The sequence below is a fragment of the Nerophis lumbriciformis genome, linkage group LG33, assembly GCF_033978685.3.
Source record: "Nerophis lumbriciformis linkage group LG33, RoL_Nlum_v2.1, whole genome shotgun sequence".
NCBI lineage: Eukaryota > Metazoa > Chordata > Actinopteri > Syngnathiformes > Syngnathidae > Nerophis > Nerophis lumbriciformis.
This window is the reverse complement of record NC_084580.2, coordinates 8345745-8366826: the sequence shown is the minus strand read 5'-3', so window position 1 is coordinate 8366826 and position 21082 is coordinate 8345745. Positions and strand designations below refer to the sequence as shown.

At 40.0% G+C, this 21082-nt stretch overlaps 1 protein-coding gene across 4 annotated transcripts in view; it reads left to right on the top strand.

The window, feature by feature from the left end:
- LOC133575874 (ras-specific guanine nucleotide-releasing factor 2) overlaps positions 1-21082 on the top strand; it is a 131641-nt gene that overhangs the window by 53285 nt on the left and 57274 nt on the right. For 3 of the 4 annotated variants that reach the window (XM_061928763.1, XM_061928764.1, XM_061928762.1), the window contains exons 2-3: positions 11633-11739; positions 12282-12429. In XM_061928763.1, the coding sequence (XP_061784747.1) occupies positions 11633-11739; positions 12282-12429 (255 nt within the window). Of the gene's footprint in view, positions 1-8342; positions 8367-11632; positions 11740-12281; positions 12430-21082 lie in introns of those variants that run through there. The other variant, XM_061928765.1, reaches the window with a different exon arrangement.

Below are 21082 nucleotides of genomic sequence, written 5' to 3'. Positions count from 1 at the left end.
GGGACCAGACAAAGACAAAGACTTCTATGAATACAAAAAATCGAGTACCAAGGTTTCCTTCACCCGGACGTGGGTAACCGGGGCACCCCTCTGGAGCTAGGCCTGGAAGTGGGGCTCGATGGCAAGAGCATGGTGGCCGGAACGGGGTCCCATAGAAGTCGAAGTCAGGGCCCTTGGCAGTTCGATCCTTGGCTGCAGAAGGTAACTCTTGGAACATGGAACGTCACCTTCCTTGGATATAGTTGGGCTCACCTCAACGCACAGCATAGGCTCCTCAACTAAACTCATTGAGCGAGGTTGGACTTTTCTCTATGCTGGAATTGCCGCTGGGGTTTATTTTTAGCTCTCCTGTTTGCTGCCTGTGTGTTGTGTTGTGAACGAGAGGGTTATTTCCCTGCGCCTTCAGGTTGGGGTACAGACTCTGGCTGTGGTTTACGCGTGGTAGTACCCGGCCTCTTTGGGCAACCTAGAGGGAGTGCTGCAAGGTGTGTTCCCCCGTTCAACGCTCACGTTGGCAGCAACAGCAAAACCTGGCGGAGCGTGTTTGGGAGAAACGGCCTCTCCGATCTGAATCAGATTGGTGTTCTGTTATTGGACTTCTGTGCTAGCTACAGTTTGTCCTTAACAAACACCATGTTTAAGCATAAGTGTGCCCACAAGTGCATGTAGCACCAGGTCACAGGTCGATGATTGACGTAGTCCCATCAACAGATATGCGACCACATGTCTTTGACACTTGGGTGATGAGAAGGGCTGTGTTGTCAACTGATCACCACCTGGTGGTGAGTTGGACCAGGTGGCAGGGGAGGATGCCAGACAGACCTGGCAGGGTAGTGAGGGTTACGTTGGGAATATTGGGCAGAAGCTCTCGTCTGCCAAATATTCAACTCACACCTCCGGCAGGGTTTCTACTGCATTTCAAGGAAGGTGGGGGACATTGAGTCCGAATGGGTCGTGTTCCGTACCTCCATTGTTGCTGCTGCTGATCGGATTGGTGCCTGTCGTGGTGGCAACCCACTAACCCGATGGTGGACACCAGATGTAAAGGGGGCTGTCAAGCTAAAGAAGGAGTTCTACCGAGCATGGCTTGCTTGTGGGACTCCCGAAGCAACTTACAGGTACCGACAGGCCAAGCGAGCCGCAGCCTCGGTGGTGGCGGAAGCAAAAACTCTGGCGTGAGGGGAGCACAGGGAGACCATGGAGCAGGATTTTCTGTCGGCCTCGAAGAGATTCTGGTGAACCATCCGACACCTTGGGAAGGGGGAGCAGTGTAATGTCCACATTGTTTATAGTAGTGGCGGAAACCTGCTGACCACTACTGGGGATATAGTATGGTTGTGGAATGAATACTTTGAGGATCTCCTCAATCCTACAGACACACCTTTCATGGAGGAGGCAGAGTCTGAGGTCATAAATGCGGACATGCCCATCACTGGACCCGAGGTTACTGAGGTAATCAAAAAACTGCCCAGTGGCAAGGCCCCGGGAGAGGACGAGGTTCGCCCTGAATACCTCAAGGCTCTGGATGTTGTGGGACTGTGGTGGCTGACATACAGTATGTCTTCAACATAGTGTGGAAGTCTGGGGCGGTACCTCTGGATTGACAGACCGTAGACTGTTCCCGGGTGGCTGAGAAGTGTGATCCCTCCCCCGGTCCCCTTTTTCTCAAAAAAGGGGACCGGAGGGTGTGTTCCAATTGTAGGGGGATCACACTTCTCAGCCACCCGGGATCAGTCTACTCCAGGGTGCTGGAGAGGATTTGGTAATTTCGTAGATTGACGTTACGAGAGTTACACTTCTGCACACTGACCATAGTATCAGATCATTCATACTGGAAATACACAACCATGTCATTCACAATCTCTATATAAGACATGAACACATATGTTTGTCTTTTTTTTAATGCATCTAAGTAGTAGATAGTAAAGACATAAATAGTCTGTCAATGGAGGCTCCCTATTTCGCCCACAGAACCCTCTAAATCAGTGGTCCCCAACCACCGGGCCGCGGCCCGGTACCGGTCCGTGGATTGATTGGTACCGGGCCGCACAAGAAATTTAAAAAAAAATAAATAAAAAATAGTTTTTATTTTTATTTTTTTTATTAAATCAACATAAAAAAACACAAGATACACTTACAATTAGTGCACCAATCCAAAAAACCTCCCTCCCCCATTTACACTCATTCACACTCATTCGCACAAAAGGGTTGTTTCTTTCTGTTATTAATATTTCTGGTTCCTACATTATATATCAAAAAAGATCAATACAGTCTGCAGGGATACAGTCCGTAAGCACACATAATTGTATTTTTTTATGCCAAAAAAAAAAAAAATAAAATAAAAAAAATAAAACATCCCCCATTATTATAAGTGCTAACACAGACAAACTATTTTTTAGCGGTGGATTGATAACACACAGCTAAGTAGCCCTCTGCTGCTTTACTGTGAGCTGACCGCGACGTCCTGCTGCTCCTGCATCATTGTGTCTCGGCTCGTCAAAGTTATTGTAGATTATAAATCATGCCTTTCATCTGGATATTTGGATGATTTAGCCATAAATCTGGAAGTTGTTCATCTGTGACATTCAATTCATACCCGCAGATAGAGACAAACACACACAACCGAAGACAGTTTCTACAGGGAGACTTTTCCTTGTCAACCCTTCATGTGTATCATGATTAATTCTTCATATAAACGGGAAGATGTGGACATCCTATCAGTCGTCTTCGAAGTAAGAGCAGACATTGTACAGTAAGCTATCGTTTTATTATGTTTGTAGTATGTATTTTTTGTTTAGCACTTAGCAATACTGCTGAATGACTCTTCTTGTTTTACTAAAGCTGGAAATTATAAGTTTCTGGATCATAATTTTTCCCAAAGTAATAATTGTTGGCTCTCACAAAGTCTGCATGATTTGCATTGTTATTGGTATGAAGGGATCTATTTACTTGGACACTTTGTAAATCTGTTGGTGTCATACATCAGATATACAGTATATGATAACAGCTTCAATATAGAGGCCACTTGTATTTCCATTCTACTGGTACTTCAACAGCCACTTTAAGTCAACAACATTAGCAGCTTTTTACCACCTAAAACATTCCCACAATCAGAGGAATAATGTCTAAATCAGATTTAGGAAGACTAACTCATGCCTTTGTGTCCAGCAGATTAGAATAATTTAATAACCTTTTCACTGGTCTCTCTAAAAGAGCTGTAAAGCAGTTGCAGTCCATCCAGAATGCTGCTGCTCAAGTCCTGACTAGAACCAGGACATTCAGTATGCGCGCTTAGGTCACTGCGCTACACTGGCTTCCTGTTGCTCAGAGAATATACTTTAACACAACTCTGCTTTGTGTGCAATTATTTTCATGGTCTTGTGCCAAAGTACATCGCTAACATTTTAGAACCTCACAAACCATCTCGGGCTCTGACAACCTCAGGGAGTGGTCTCGTGCTGGTGCCTAGAGTCAGGACGAAACACGGCAAGGCTGTGATTCAGTTTTAAGCTCCTAAAATCTGGAATAGTCTTCCAGAAGATGTGAGACAGGCCTTGACGTTGGCAATGTTCAAATCCAGGCCGAAAACTATATTATTTAGTTGTGCATATGACAACTGAAAGTATTTTATCTACATTCTTTGATTTTTTAAATTTGAATTATAATTGTTTTATGATAATTTTTGTTCAATGATTTTAATTTGAATGATGATTATTTTTCTGATTATTTTATTTTTGTTTTTCGCCTTCTTGTAATTTAATGTATGGCACTTTGAATTGACTTTTGTATGAGTGTTGCCCCATAAATAGACTTGCCTTGCCATTGTTTTAGATTTTTAAAATACAAAAATAAAAATGTTCTTTTTAAAGACGCATGTCATCACATGCACAGGCGTTCATAGGAGCACTGTGTAGTGATAAAAGCTTTTATTCCAATGCTCATGTCCTGGGGCACTGGGTTAGCACAAGAGCTGCTATTCTTAGTCGGGCAAAGACTCTGAGCTCTGAGTGGACTTTGGCTCTCCACCTATCATCCCACTCTGCGTCCTCTCCAAACTCCAACCCCCTCTCCCCCATCTCGGCATTCCCTCATGCTTTCATGTTTCCTTTGTGTCTCAGTGAGGATTCAGTGAAGCATACAATCCAGAGAAGACACACATTTGTCCCCCCCAGGATGATGGACATGCTACTGGTTGGGGTTATTGGGACAAAAACATCCACATCTCCATCCTCCTATCTTGTCGTCTTCTTTTATTTTCTTTTAAAATGTACCTGTCACTTTGATGCAATGGCTGCAGATTATTATTAAATAAACGCTAATCAGCGGCGTAACAGTCTTTGACAGAGCAGCACAGAGGCATCCAGAGTGAGAAGAAGAGCTATTACATAACATTTAAACGCTCACATCTTTCGAGATTGTGTCAGCAGCCACTAACAGGATAGCATCTCCATGGCAACGCAATATCTGACTTTTCCTGCTTCCTAGCGCAGCCACCATGGCTGTTTGCATTTTTAACTTCTATTGATCCATCTGACAAGTTAAAACACACGAAGGGAAAGAGGCGGAAAATTAAAAAGATATATGTAATATCGATTTTGAAATGAAAGTGCCCCAATTTTTGTGCCACTGGATTTTTTATGTGTTTTGACAGCTGCTCAGTGGAACAGGAGTTGTATAGACAAAATTGTGTGGCAGAATTTTTTCTTTACAATTCAGTTGGAAATATTAATTTAAATCTCTAAATATAAATACTAATTAATATTACGCTTATTATTAATGTTGATGACAGAGTATAGCAGGGGTGTCAAACGTATGGCCCGGAACAGTTGTTATCCGGCCCGCGGGATGAGTTTGCTATGTATAAAAATGAGACGACATTTTTGAACGAAGAAACTGCTGTTCTAAATGTGTCCACTAGATGTCGCAATAGCAATTCTTTGTATCTTTGTATATTATGCTACATATGCTAAAATAAATAAATAAACCCCATGACGTTAGTGCACCAGTCGAGGAAAATGAGCAAACTACATAAACAACATCCTGTAATTTGATTTTGATATTATGTTTTTATCTTGATAGATTGAAAATTAACACCAGTGAGTTGACTGATGAAAATGATCACATAATTTATTCAGAAAGTATAAATAATGACCAATAAAGGTAGAATACTATTAACATGTAAGTGTGAAAAAACCCCTAACAACATTATGATTTGTACATTTTCAGAATGTGCTTGTTCTATTTTTAAACAAAGAAAACAATTTGAAGTTGTCTTTATTTTTAAGTTATCGTGCCATAATTTTACCAGTCCGGCCCACTTGCGAGTCGATTTTTCTCCATGTGGCCCCTGATCTAAAATTAGTTTGACACCCCTGGTCTATAGCATAATCAATAATTAATCCATCCATCCATTTTCTACCGCTTATTCCCTTTGGGGTCGCGGGGGGTGCTGGAGCCTATCTCAGCTACAATCGGGCGGAAGGCGGGGTACACCCTGGACAAGTCGCCACCTCATCGCAGGGCCAACACAGATAGACGGACAACATTCACACTCACATTCACACACTAGGGCCAATTTTAGTGTTGCCAATCAACTTATCCCCAGGTGCATGTCTTTGGAAGTGGGAGGAAGCCGGAGTACCCGGAGGGAACCCACGCAGTCACGGGGAGAACATGCAAACTCCACACAGAAAGATCCCGAGCCCGGGATAATGGATGGATGGATGGATGATATTGATACATCAAATATTATTACTATAAATATGTTCTACTAATACAAACATTAATACAAAAATAATAATATTTTAGAGCTTTTTTCAAATAGTCTGTCATTCGAGGATTTGATTCGGAAGAGTCTGATTTGACAATGAATCTTACAGTAAATCGTCTGTGGGAGGGTCCGCATTGGGCCCCCGCATACAGCATGTTTGGTGGGAAGATGAATTGATTGCGTTCATCATCCGTCCATCCATTTTTGTACCGCGTGTACCTTTCGGGTTCGCGGGGGTGCTGGAGCCTATCTCAGCTGCATTCATGTTGTTACGTCTTCGGGGACGCATAGCTGTGCTGGTGTGTTCCTTCCAGTACAGAAGACAAGCAGGAGGAGTGTGCAGGTAGGATTAAGTATTTTTAATAAATAAAAGGCAGGACAAAAATACGAAACTGAGGACGCTAGCAAGCGTGGAGCTAAACAAAAAACCAAAATGTCACCAAGGGTGATAAACAAGGAATGCTAGCGTGCACAAACTTACTATACTGCTGGGTGACAGGAAACTATAAAGGGGAGTGATTAGCCAAAACACCTGGTGGAAACACTAATTGCAAAACTAAAACAGGTGAGGAGAATCAGTGCCCATGGAAACCAAGAATAAACAGGAAAAGAGGGTGCAACCAGGAAACAGACAAAAACCAGAAACATAAGAACATAAATCATGCCATGATCCGGGTAACGATCATGACACATGTCTTCTTTAAATATTGGAAAAATATTATTGTGTGCAGACTAAACATTTTTAGACAGTAGCAAATTAATCTTGGTTTTGTCACGTCAGCTGGCGTGTTTTGACGTCCTACACCTCTGATTATCCTTCCATCCTCATAGTGTTGGGAGGCTGTTTCTACATTGGGGACGTGATTGAGGCCCTTCTGGACGCGTTGCGCTCACACACTGAGCTCGCCATGCCATCGCGCGCCTCTGGCCGAAACACGCTGTCGGTCTCAGTGGGACTGACTGCCGGAAATTGCACATACTACTTCGCCCAAGAGGTGTAACTCTCCTCTGGAAAAAGGTTATGATCCTTCTGCTGGTTGACATACAGAAACTTTGTTTTCACAAAGTGCATTATTTTTCATTTTGTTTAAACATGCCTCAAAACAACAGCTACAAAAGCAATGAAGGCACACAGCTTCACTCCAGAGTATACGAGAGTAATAAAGTAAACAATAACATAGTCCTCCTTTAGTGCAAGACTGCCTGGCATACTGTATAACAGGAAATTATAAACTGGGCTCAATCTACCCTGCTCTAACGTATTTGTATGAGTAACACAAATGTGCTGCAAGCTAGTGGTGAGTGCTTGAAGTGGCCTACCAGTCAGCCAGAGCTTCTGAAATGCTGCGTTGAGACAGGGCAGCTCCGTTCACTGCAAGCTGCAAAGTGTGCGCCATGCAGGGCAGACTAGCCCCACCAAACTCCATCGTAGCTTTTGCCATATTGCGTGTGTTGTCCCTGACCACAACGTGGGCTTTCGCCCTGGGGTGTTTTTTGTTGTATTTTTGTTTTTTCTCGGCGGAGTCTTTAAGCGATAACTGTGTGGTACTACTTTTTTTTGGTGTTTGCTTTTCATCCATCTTCCGCTTATATTCATCGTGTATCTCCTTATGATTCTTGAAGAGGTGGGAGATCAAATTGCTCGTATTAAAGGAAGGCGTCTTGGTTCCTCCTCGCATAACCAACTTTTTGCGGTCATTGCAAATTGCCAGTTTTTTAACTGTCAGACACACTTTAAAATAATCCCAAACCATAGACATGGTGTCGTTAGTCAGTCACCGAGGGAGCTCGCTTGTTAGCCACGGCTATAGCACCGGCAACAACACACTCTTGTTGTTGTTATGCTACGCTTGCGGCGGTTTGATGAGGTCATCAAGAGTTGCCAGTAAACCTCTCATGCTGCAGTCGTGCTGCAACTCCTGTGTTGTGTGTGGGAGAGGGGAGAGAGGAGGGGCTGCTGACTGGGAGACGCAACGTCCGCGTTGTACCAGATATGTACCGCTCCGTACAGCGCCGTGTTAAAAAGTCATTAATTTTACTTTTTGAAACAGATACCGATAATTTCCGATATTACATTTTTAAAGCATTTATCGGCCGATATTATAGGACATCTCGAGTTACTACGTTATATATATACTTACAGTGTGTATCTAAAACCTTGGCGGAGGCTTTTAGAGCGCTTTATAGGTAGAATAGATAGATACTTTATTCATCCCCGGAATAGAGAGACTCCTATTGACTTTATTGTTAGCCGACTGTAGCTCGCGTTTATTTACGAGTTAGAATCCATAAAAAGAGAAAAGCATATGTGTTTTTGTCTTATATAAGGATTGTAAATGATGATTCCAAAATAATTTCCCATATTACATTTTAATGCATTTATCGGCTGATAATATCGGCAGGCCGATATTATCGGCCATCTCTAGGTTAGCCTTTTTTTGGTGGTGGTAAAAGTCGCATATGAGATCATCAATGAAAGACTGTATTGGCGACTTGTCCATGGTGTACCTTGCCTTCCGCCAGAGTGCAGCTGGGATAGGCTCCAGCACCCCTGCCACCCCAAAATGGACAAGCGGTAGAAAATGGATTGATGGATGTATTCTTTTTCATAAGTACCTTTAATTTACTTGGAAATATTCACCTATATAAGCGCTACAGCACATCTATGTGAGGTTACTGAAAGCTAGGGACCAGTCGGTTTACACTACTACATATCATCATTGTTTATTTCTCTTACAAAAACACCATAAATTTGACAGTCGGCAATTGGTAGATTCGATTATGAAACTCCTTAGTCGAAGACAGTGCTACTTATTACTATAATTGAACCTGTCTTGATGTATTTGGGGTGTCAATGCCTGTGTTTTGGTTACGGTTTTAATTTATTTGACGAAATAGTCTTAAGCTTTTGAGTATAGGGTGGGATTTAACGCTTTTTTTGTTTACCTTGATATCTCACCATTAAAAACTGTTTTTTTTGCCTCACCTGGTTACCTTTTTTTTTGGTACAACCTTAGAAATAACAAACAGCCAGCCAGCAAATTTTTTTTTGCACTTTGAGTTACACTAAAACATGTTCAGAATGTAAATACTACAGTGGAGTCCTGTCTAATTGTAACATCATGTGTCATTCCACATGAACCGGGAAGGAGTGCGCTCTCAAACAGGCTGACAGGAAAGTGAAAAAATGAGGCACTCCCTCATTGTTTTCACTTATAATAGAACTTATTTCTGCTATCCAATCAGAACTCAATGTACTAATGTGAGAAACTACAAGAGTATGGTGTTTACAAGTTATATCAAAGAAGAAGAATGTTGACAACTGGTGTCCGACATCATTTGGTCTGATTTATTATTATTCAATAAGTTATTTCTGAGTATATATACTGCAATTATATTATCAATTATACAATATTTCTGTTTGTTGTTTACACCTGTATTTATCGATTAATTATTTTAGCTTCAATCTTATATTTTTTAATATATTCTGCAAAATTGTTGAATTGTATTGGTATTTATTCATTTAAAAATAATTTACCAATTAATTAACACTTTATTTTCATTAGTCTTTGTTTTCCTCCCTATTAAGGCTAGTGGGTAATTTTGTCATTTGTCATCTGGCAACGCTGATACCCATGAACCGGAAGGAAGCCTGCTAGCTAACATAGGTAAACACATTATTACAAATACAAATTATTAGCCAAGTATGTTAAACACACATTCTTCTTCAATATGATTTTGTTTGTTTTAAGTTATAATGGAAGTGTAGAAGGCAAATGGTAGCTGAGTATCCGTCTAATTGTAACATCTCATGTTGTTATCTGTTAACCAGGAAGTAGCTTAATTGTTAGCCAACAAACTGACAGAACAAAAATATGGTGTTCCTGCTGTATTTTTACTTTTTGGTTTTCTTTTCCTCATTTGAATTATAATGAATTTGTCCCTTACCTTGGCAGAAGTCTGCTAATTATGTATGTTTTGTGTGTTGAGCCTCTGTTCGTCATGTCAGACTTTTTTTGTTGTTGTTGTTGTTGTCCTGTCCAGCTTCTCAGGCAAATCATATAGTTGATGTAGATTCCCATATCGGCTGTTCAGATTTACTTTAAAAAAGAGAAGTGTAGGATACTTCTCTTGTTGCCTTATTTGTATTCGACTTTATTCAATGTATTTATATTATCATTTGGTGCAGCCGGGCTATAGCAGGAGGGGATAGAAAGAGGAAAAAAGGAAGACAGAGGGGAAAATGGTGGGGACAAGAGGGGGATAAGACAGAGAGACAAAAGCAAACACAACAAAAACAACAACAACAACAACAATAGAGCAACATCAGTACAAATATGATAAGAAGCAGTTAGCGAAATAAATAATACAGAAATGACAATGAGCATTATTACACTACAAATGGAGCATTACAAATACCAATAGAAATAGCGCTATTGATAATGAACAATATCAATAATTTACCTCTATTATCTACAATACAGTTGTTCAAATGCAACAATACATATATGTAATGATAACTAGAGATACAAAATAATGCAGAAAAATGGAGGGGAAGAAAGAGAAGCAACCTATATTAACCTTGTAGGTTGTTATAGTAACAATAGGTTAAGCTTTGTCAGTGTTGAGTTGAGTTGAGTTTGAGTTTATTTCGAACATGCAAGCATACAACATGATACATCACAATTTCCAGTTTCTCTTTTCAACATGTTTGAAAAGGAGTAGGAAGAAGCAGAGCTTTTTGCTCACTTCCTGTTCACAATTTATTCACAATATACTCCATAAGTAATTACAATAAAAATAAATAAATAATAATAATTTAATAATAATAATTGGTGAAGTAAGTCATATTTCATATGATGAGATAAGTAAGTTTATTTTGAGAATGAATGAATGAATGGATGGATGAAATGAATTGAGAATGTTTGTCATGGTTCTTGTTCTTTGTACTTTGTAAACACTTTAAGTTTGAAGAGTTTCTTGAAGTGGATCATATTAGTACATTGTTTGATTGCTTTGCTTAATCCATTCCAGTGTGCCATGTGTTATCCAGTTTCCCCTAGGGCAACAACGTTAATATACGTATGTTTGATGAAACGTGATTATGTGCATGAGTGTATGTATGTATATGTACTTGTGTATGTACAGAATGTGTATATGTATGTTTGTTCAGTGAATGTATATGTACAGTATGTGTATATGTATGTTTGTACAGTGAATGTAATGTATGTAAGACTTAGAGACTTAGACTTCCTTTTATTGTCATTCAAATTCGAACTTTACAGTACAGATAAGAACAACATTTTGTTGCATTAGCTCCTTATAGTGCAGGATAAAATAGCAATAAGGTGCAGATATAAATAAATAGATTACTGTACAGATAAATATATTGCACTTTTGCATATGCATCCATGTTTATGGATGTATGTTGTATTGTCTTTATATTCCAGCAAGTTAATCCGTTTTGGGGGGGAATTGAGGGGGTTATTATGATGCGTTAAAGAGTCTTATGGCCTGAGGGAAAAAGCTGTTACAGAACCCGGAGGTTCTGCTCCGGAGGCTGCGGAACCTCTTTCTAGAGTCCAGCAGTGAAAACTGTCCTTGGTGGGGGTGGGAGGAGTCACTACAGTTTTTCTGAGCCGTGGTCAGGCAGCGGCTTTTTGCGATTTGCGATTTGCGAGTGAGGCCTGTAGAAATTGCATTTCATAAAAGTGGGTAGTGAAAGCATATTAATAGCAAACATCTGCACCAGACATATTTACATACTCAAATGATCAGCCAAAACATGTTGGTTTGCTATTTATACATTTTTGTGACAATGCGTCTGACAAGCGCCTCCCTTTTATTTCTGTCTGTCCGCAGCACTATTTCCTTGTTGTGTTCGGCCATGATGGACAGAAGCCTCTGGAGCTGCGGACGGAGGGGGAGGTGGAGTGTGACGAGTGGGTGGAAGCCATTCAGCAGGCCAGGTACACAAAAATCACCCTAACCATTAGCATCCAAGGGCCTGGTTTAAAGGTCTCATATTCAATGTTTTTTTTTTTAACAATTTCATTTAAGTATTTATGGTCCCACAATAATGTACTATAGAAGTGCCAAAATATGTCCTTGATCTTAATTAACCAGAAATTACAAATGAAAATCATCTCCAGTTTTTCCTCTGCTGGCTCTTCCGTCTCATCCTCGGCATCTGTGTTCTCAAATTGTATCTCTTCTACATCTCCGTCCTCACTGTCCTCTATCTCTTCGGATCTCTCCATCTTCAAGTGTTGCCAATGTCTAGATAGATATAGATATAAGTAAATACTTTATCTGCTTGACCTTTGATTACAAAGATTCCATCACACTGTACACTGTAAAAATGACAATATAGTTTACGGTAAAATATGGACATTTACACTGTTTTGTACACTATGTTACTGTAAATGGAAAAAAGCAAAGTACACCCTGGACAAATCACCACCATCTAAAATAAATAAAATAACGTTCTTTCTTTTCTCCCCTTCTTCAGTTATTCTGACATCATCATCGAACGGGAGGTACTCATGCAGAAATATATCCACCTGGTACAGATCGTGGAGACTGAGAAAGTGGCGGCCAATCAGCTGCGCACACAGTTAGAGGACCAGGACACTGAGATTGAGAGGCTAAAATCGGAGGTAGGTTGTAAACACACCATAGACACTCAATTAGGTATACATTTGCAATCAAATAAGCTCCAATTCAAGAAAATAATGTCTTTAGAAAGACAATAATGCTCAGTTTTGATTAACAGATCAGAGAGGTAGTTACAGTCACTATCAAAAGTTTACATACACAGAACTTTCGTCCAGAAGGTCTTATCTTTTGTCCATGTGATGTCAGATGAAACAAAAATTTAGCTGTTTGGCCACAATACCCAGCAATATGTTTGGAGGAGAAAAGGTGAGGCCTTTAATCCCAGGAACACCACACCTACCGTCAAGCATGGTGGTGGTAGTATTATGCTCTGGGCCTGTTTTGCTGCCAATGGAACTGGTGCTTTAAATAGGACAATGAAAAAGGAGGATTACCTCCAAAATCTTCAGGACAACCTAAAATCATGGGCGCAGTTTGGTGTTCCAACAGAACAATGACCCCAAACACAAGTCAAAAGTGGTAAAGGAATGGCTAAATCAGGCTAGATCTAAAGTTTTGGAATGGCCTTCCCAAAGTCCTGACTTAAACGTGTGGACAATGCTGAAGAAGTAAGTCCATGTCAGAAAACCAACAAATTTAGCTGAACTGCACCAATTTTGTCAATAAGAGTGGTTAGAAATTAAACCAGAAGCTTGCCAGAAGCTTGTGGATGGCTACCAAAAGCCAAAAGCGCCTTATTGCAGTGGAACTTGCCAAGGGACATGTAACCAAATTTTAACATTGCTGTATGTATACTTTTGACCCAGCAGATTCGTTCACATTTTCAGTAGATCCATAATAAATTCATAAAAGAACCAAACTTCATGAATACTTTTTGTGACCAACAAGTATGTGCTCCAATCACTCTATCACAAAAAAATAAAAGTTGTTGAAAGTATTGGAAACTCAAGACAGCCATGACATTATGTTCTTTACAAGTGTATGCAAACTTTTAATCGTGACTGTATGTGTTTGACCAGTAGTATTAAGTTGTATCTTTTAAAAAGTTATGCAAAATCTACTTTTCTTACCTATTGGTACTTGGTTTTGTGTATTTGAGATCTGCATAAGTCCTGAAAATGTCAAATCAAACCATGAAGGCATTGCGGAGATGCTTATAAAACAATCCTGCCTTCTTTCATACTTCCTCCAAACGTGTCGTTTGGAATTAGCCCAATATGTGACAGTTTTCCCACATGTGACGTCAGTGGAAATATCCATTTATGGTAAAGTTCTACCTGCCATCGTAGTCCGCGCTGTAGTCAATAGGTTCCTTCTTTTTCTCTGTCAACCTGTTGTGGGGCAGGCTGGCTCGTACATGCACAAAGTAGTGTATACTTCTAACTTATATCTGTCAGTAGACTTGACATGAAAGCGATAAAAACTACAACATGGCTGACGGGGAGATAACACAGTCGAAGTAGAGGCACATAAATAAGACCACTCACAAACCGGCGCATCCTGAAGAGACAGTCAGAGAGTGACTTGAAGACAATCTGTAAGACACAATTTATGAAAAATTTTGACCAAATAACCCCTGTTACATATTATGTAGACCACAAGGAAGTGGACGTTCATCTTTCACAGCATAATAAGTGTTTTTGGTTTTTTTACTGAAGAGCTGGTGCTCTTTAGAAATGCTTGAAATTGATCCAATTTGATATTTTTAAACTCTGAAAAATACTGTAAAGCAAATAAGGAAAACATTTTCTGTATATTTCCCAACTACATCCACAAAAAATGTCTGACAGTTTTGATTAAAAAAAGAATCTGAGCATGATTTTCTTTGTAAAGGCTGAATTTTTGATACAACTCTAGTATTACGACTGTGGAGGTGTACCTAATCCTGTGACTAGTGAGTCTAAACACACACATACACAATGCAGATAATGCACATTTGAACATGTGGTCATTCTCGTTTCATAAATAAGGTATTTGCATTCAGAAATTGTGTTTTTCTTATGCAATTCGAAATGCACACCCGCTAAAAACTGCATGCATGATCCATAAACATGTTGTTTCCTCACATGTTCACACATCTCTGTGGTTGCATTCTGTACAAACATGTATTCATCAGCAACATATAGTCATATCCCTGTTGGTTAACGTTATGTGTGTGTAGGGATTGATCAGCTCTCTGAGCGTAGGAGTAGAATCATGATAAGCCGTCACATTCTGACAAGGAAATGCTACACTTATATGTAACGCTGCATGTGCATGTATGGCTTTCTTAAAACACACACACACAAACTAACACACTTGAGTTACCTTTACTTTTGATTGATCAAACCTTATTTTACATAAACACAAGTACTGTAATTATTGGTTTATAGGGAAACAAATGTGTTAATTTCTCCTAAAGCAAAAACACTACAGAAAGCTATATAAGTATATGTAATTCTCTATTTGTGTATATGTGTTAAATAGAGCACTTAGGAACTGTAGGCTAAAATAATCACTGCTTATTCAGTATTTATTATAATGTCAACACAACTGAAATACTTAACCTAACGAAAAAGTGCATAATTTGCACACACAAAAAAAGAGAAAAGTCTGTCTAACCACTTGTTGCCAGGCAAAATACTGCATGTGTTCACAATACCATTGTGAGGGGGGAAAAGCCATTCATACAAACAACACTGTTTCCCTAGAAACTGCAGCAACTAAAAGACTGGGAGCGTCGGCAGGATTAAAAAGAATATTGATATGCAAAATAAAATAACATTAAACATATTTATAAATATTATATTTTCCAATATTTGTTTAAATGTATTTGTGAACAAATATACAGAAAACATACCAATAAATATTATGTTTTATTTAGTATTTATTAAATACATTTAAATAAAATAAATTCAAACTAGTGTTGTCAAAAATAGCAAGGTAACTCATGCGATTAATCACACAGAATAATCACATTAATAATGTATATAAGAAGATTAATCGCACAATGTATTTTGACCTCACATGCTCATTTACCTTAACAGTGGATGATTACCTGAAAGGTGGTGTGCGTTGTTATACGGTCAGTGATCTGGCCAATGCATTAGTCAGTGCAAAGATAAGTAAAAATACTGGTGTGCTTGTGCGCGACGGGACGTAAACTTAAACTGTTACCAAGTTTTGAGCAAATAAATGATGTACAATCACGTACAACATTTTAAAATGTTTCTGTAAGACATTCACACCACAAAAGTGTATTTGTATAAATATTGGGATCTTTTTTAGGCTAATTTAAATTATGCAAGATGGTTAATACCTGTGGTTAATCATGATTAGTCCACATGCAAAAGAGTGATTAATCTGATTGAAACATTTTACCATTTTAAAGCACTTTATTAAAGGTTTGCATGTACTAAAACACATGCAAACCTGATAGCACACGCAAAGGGGCGGCATGGCGTAGTGGGTAGAGCAACTGTGCCAAAAACCTGAGGGTTGCAGGTTTGCTCCCCGCCTCTTACCATCCAAAAAAAATCGCTGCCGTTGTGTCCTTGGGCGGGACACTTCACCCTTTGCCCCCGGTGCCACTCACACCGGTGAATTGAATGATGAACGATAGGTGGTGGTCGGAGGGGCCGTTGGCGCCAATTGCAGCCACGCTTCCGTCAGTCTACCCCAGGGCAGCTGTGGCTATGAAAGTAGCTTACCACCACCAGGTGTGAATGATTGATGGGTTCTACATGTAAAGCGACTTTGGGTACTTAGAAAAGCGCTATATAAATCCCAGTTATTATTATTATCATTATTATTAAAGCTGATCTACTAAACGTGTCCAAAGTGGATTGCGTCTGTTAAGTAAGCAGAATGATCCATTTTGCGTCTCTGTCTTTACTAATATGCACAATATATGCTGATCATCAAAACGCTCACAATACGTGGAGGAGAAGATGCAAATATATTTATTTAGCACCCGCAATGTGATTTATCAGCACTCATCACCGTTTTGCGAGCACTATTTAACGTTTTATTTAGCACGGGTCAGACGGACGTGCAAACTTACAGTTCCACACACGGCTGCAGGTTCGGTGCTGGCCGACACAGACAGACAATGGACAGACAAGAATCCTCCTTCCTACACGTGTATTGTCAGCATTTTGGACGGTCAGAAATTAAAAATATTAGACATATCGTCTAATTAACGACATTATTTTATAATTTATAGCTGCTAGAGAACTTAAGGGGCTGATTAAGACAAATTAAAATAAAACGTTTTGGTGTCCTTTAGTATTTTTTTAATGCCGTCTGTCCCCCCCCACATATATTATTATTATTTCCACATAATATGTATTATTAAAATATTTCTTACATGAAAAAAACACTTCTTTAAGTATGCATTTTTTTTGCATATTGAGTGGTGTAAGTGCAGCCTCTCTCCAATGAGGGCAGCTTCGGCGGTAAAAAAGAAAAGAAAAAAAAAAGTGGTTTCTTTGTAGATGCACTGCACGTCTGCATCTAAAATGCCCATAAAAGTGGTAGATGTCTCCTGCTTGTTTGAAAACATAGCTAAACGCCACAGGTAAGAGCATGATAGCATGAATGTGCAGTAAATGAGAGTGTCTCCGTGGTGATGCCCCGTATATTCATCCATCCATCCATCCATTTTTCTACCGCTTGTCCCTTTCTGGGTCGCGAGCGGTGCTGGAGCCCATCTCAGCTGCATTTGGGCGAGAGGCGGGGTACACCCTGGACGAGTCGCCACCTCATCACAGGGCCAACACAGATAGTTCACGTAAAATCCTCATTTAAATAAGGCGGTTTGCACCACTTTGCAATTGCTCACAGTCTTAGTAGATCACACGCAACACGACCAAAAAAATGGTATCAATCAATGCCAATCAATGTTTATTTATATAGCCCTAAATCACAAGTGTCTCAAAGGGCTGCACAAGCCACAACGACATCCTCGGTACAGAGCCCACATAAGGGCAAGGAAAAACTCACAACCCAGTGGGACGTCGATGTGAATGACTATGTGAGTTCATACAGCACATATATTTCCCCAAAGTCCCCAAAGTTACGTACGTGAGACTTTTTGAGACTTTTATTAGTAGGTTGCACAGTGAAGTACATATTCCGTACAATTGACCACTAAATGGTAGCACCCGAATAAGTTTTTCAACTTGTTTAAGTCGGGGTCCACTTAAATTGATTCATGATACAGATACATACTATCATATATACTATCATCATAATACAGTCATCACACAAGATAATCATCAGGGTGTATACATTGAATTATTTACGTGACATGCACATAGCGGCACGCACGTACGGGCAAGCGATCAAATGTTTGGAAGCGTACTCACGGTACCGTGTCTGCGTATCCAACTCAAAGTCCTGCTGGTAAGAGTTTCTGTTGTCCCAGTTCTCCACAGGCCAATGGTAAAGATTGACTGTCATCTTTCGGGAATGTAAACAATGAAACACCGGCCGTGTTTGTGTTGCTAAAGTCGGCCGCAATACACCGCTTCCCTCCTACAGCTTTCTTCTTTGCTGTCTCCATTGTTCATTGAACAAATTGCAAAAGATTCACCAACACAGATGTCCAGAATACTGTGGAATTTTGCGATGAAACAGACGACTTAATATCTGGCCATCATGCTGTCTCAAAATGTCCTCCACAATCCGCGACGTCAAGCGCTGACGTCATCATACCGAGACGTTTTCAGCAGGATATGTCGCGCGAAATTTAAAATTGCACTTTAGTAAACTAACCCGGCCGTATTGGCATGTGTTGCAATGTTAAGATTTCATCATTGATATATCAACTATCAGACTGCGTGGTCGGTAGTAGTGGGTTTCGGTAGGCCTTCAAATGCTTCTACTGAGGTAGCATCTCTAACTGTTACCGGGAGGGCATTCCATAGTGCTGGAGCCCGAATAGAAAACACTCTATAGCCCGCAGACTTTTTTTGGGCTCTGGGAATCACTAATAAGCCGTAGTTCTTTGAACGCAGATTTCTTGCCGGGACATATGGTACAATACAATCGGCAAGATAGGATGGAGCTAGACCGTGTAGTATTTTATACGTAAGTAGTAAAACCTTAAAGTCACATCTTAAGTGCACAGGAAGCCAGTGCAGGTGAGCCAGTATAGGCATTGTATGATCAAACTTTCTTGTTCTTGTCAAAAGTCTAGCAGCCGCATTTTGTACCAACTGTAATCTTTTAATGCTAGACATAGGGAGTGCATGCTATTTTATAGATTGCACGTGCTGTTTACCGCGTGGTGTTTGGATTAGTAAATCAAGTCAATACTGTACATACATGGACATAAAAAAGATGAAACAAAAAAATACACGTCACTTGCCCCTGATTCTGAAAGATTCCAGCTAATGCAACACTTTTTATGAGTTATGGCTTGACATTATTCTTGTCCATGTGAAGAATTACATCACAGTCTCTGTACCATTGCTGTGTTTTAATGAGGTGGCTGTGCAGAAATATTGTCGATGTGCTGGTGCTATAGTCCTGGTCGAAGCAACTATTGGTCCCTTGGGGACCAGCAGCTATCATCTCCATAAATCTCACCTTCACCGCCATGCATTATGTTGTGCCTCAGTAATTGCACTTATAAACATTTCCTTTGCTATGTCTTCTGGCCAATGGTAATGTCTTCACATCGTATGTAGCCCCGCAGATAATCAAAATGCTAACACAGGCCGTTTTTGGTAAGGAACATCTGCCGCTCATGAAAAGAGATTACAATTCGACAGCCATTTTGCAGCCGGCGATCCTTCTCATTAAAAATACCCACTTGCTTTTTGTGTGTGTGTGTGTGTGTTGTTCATTGTATATGAATAATTAAAATGGCTAGCAACTGTAACTCAACAGTTGGCAGCATCCTATTTGCTGCTGAAAGGAAGAAAATGAAGATGGCGTTTTAGTTGATGTTTAATATGCAAACAGGCTGAAAGGTAAAACAACTAATGTTACATTGCACAGAAGCAGGTGTTGCTTTTATTAGCCGTGCTTGCAGAATTGTCACTTGATTATGTGTAATAACCATGGAAAAGCTTATTTCCTTCCCTTACAAAGCATTGATAATATAGCAGCTTTTCTCGCCCTCTTCCGAGAAACATCTAAATGCTAATCTGACTGGTATCTGCTTGTAGCTAATGTGACACTCATAAAGGAGCTGCCAGGTGTATTCATGGGCCTTTAAAAGCCTTTCTGTTAGCCAATATCACAACCTTTGTAGTCTGATGCCAGATAATAGAACATACAATTAATCTAAAGATGATTTCCCATCCAGTATCCTGCTTTAAAACCTTTTCTTTGCTTAATGTCACCATCCATCATGCATTCTTCTCGTAACAAGCACTTCACTTAAATTACAATATAAAAAAATGCACTAATTTGTTGGCCCTGTGATGAGGTGGCGACTTGTCCAGAGTGTACCCCTGACTTCTGCCCGAGTGACCACCCCCCCGATCCCGAAAGGGACCAGCGGTAGTAAATGAATAGATGGATGGATGAGTGACTCTGTCAGGTTCAAACACTGATGACATCTATTAATCAGACAAGAAGCAAGGAATCATGCAGAGACAGAGTTTAATTTAGCTCATGAGGAGAACGCATGGAGCTGCACACTTAGTCACAGTCTCGCCCTATGCTCTAAGGTTCAGCTCCCGCGTCCCTCTATTTATTCAGGAGTTCCGCAGTCAACATCACTAAGGCCGCCTCTAAAAGGAGTGGTCACCTATATTATGCAAAGCAGGTCCAGGACGCACAATAAGTGACGGAATGTGCTGGGGGCCTTGTGATTTCAATACAAATATGCGAACCACACATTTAGGTTTGAGTGCACTAAACACTGTCAAAAAATAAATCAATATTATAGACAGTAATCAGACTCACCAAAACATTCGGTACACTTGCATGAGATCCGATAATATCCGATACAAGAGCTGTATTAAAAGAGGAATTACTTGAACCATTTGTTTAGTATTGTGGTGTTGAACTATACTGCACTGGGTTTTCTAATATTTTGGCAGCCTTGTTTAAGTATGGGAAAAGGGAAGAATATTCAGATAAATAGAATATACATTTCCGGTATAAATTGCATGTGAATGCCTTATGTGCGCAAGCCGCCGATACACGTCAGTGGAACTGAAATGTTTGAATGTCCAGGGTGAGTGGAGTATGTGGATGTTGGAATAGTTCAAATGGGATTTGAAGAGGTTTGTATATTGCCAATTTATTTTCAATGGGGGAAATGGTAATTCAAGATACTCCGGAAATTTTCGTAACCGGGAAACATGTTGGCTTGAATGTTCAGGATGAGTGGAGTGTGTGGATGGTGGAACGATCCAAATTGGATGAGAAATGTGGGATATGCATGATATATTATTTACATATTAGTTATCAATGGAGATAAATTCCTGGTAACTTGTAGCTTCAATATCCAGGGTGTGTGGATACTTCAAATTGGGTGATAAATGGGAGAGAAAAATGTCCTGGAAAACCTGGAATTCCCGGTAATCAGGGGACTTTGAGAAGAAAAAAAATATAGTTGCCGGCCGAGCCAAATGTTTTGATACTTGAAGGGTTCTGATCGGATGAAAACTGGGGGAAAAGAAGTCAAAAGAAAAAAGGGCAAAAACAGTGTTGTTTAAAAGCCGGAATTTGTGATGATCAGGGACATTTTAG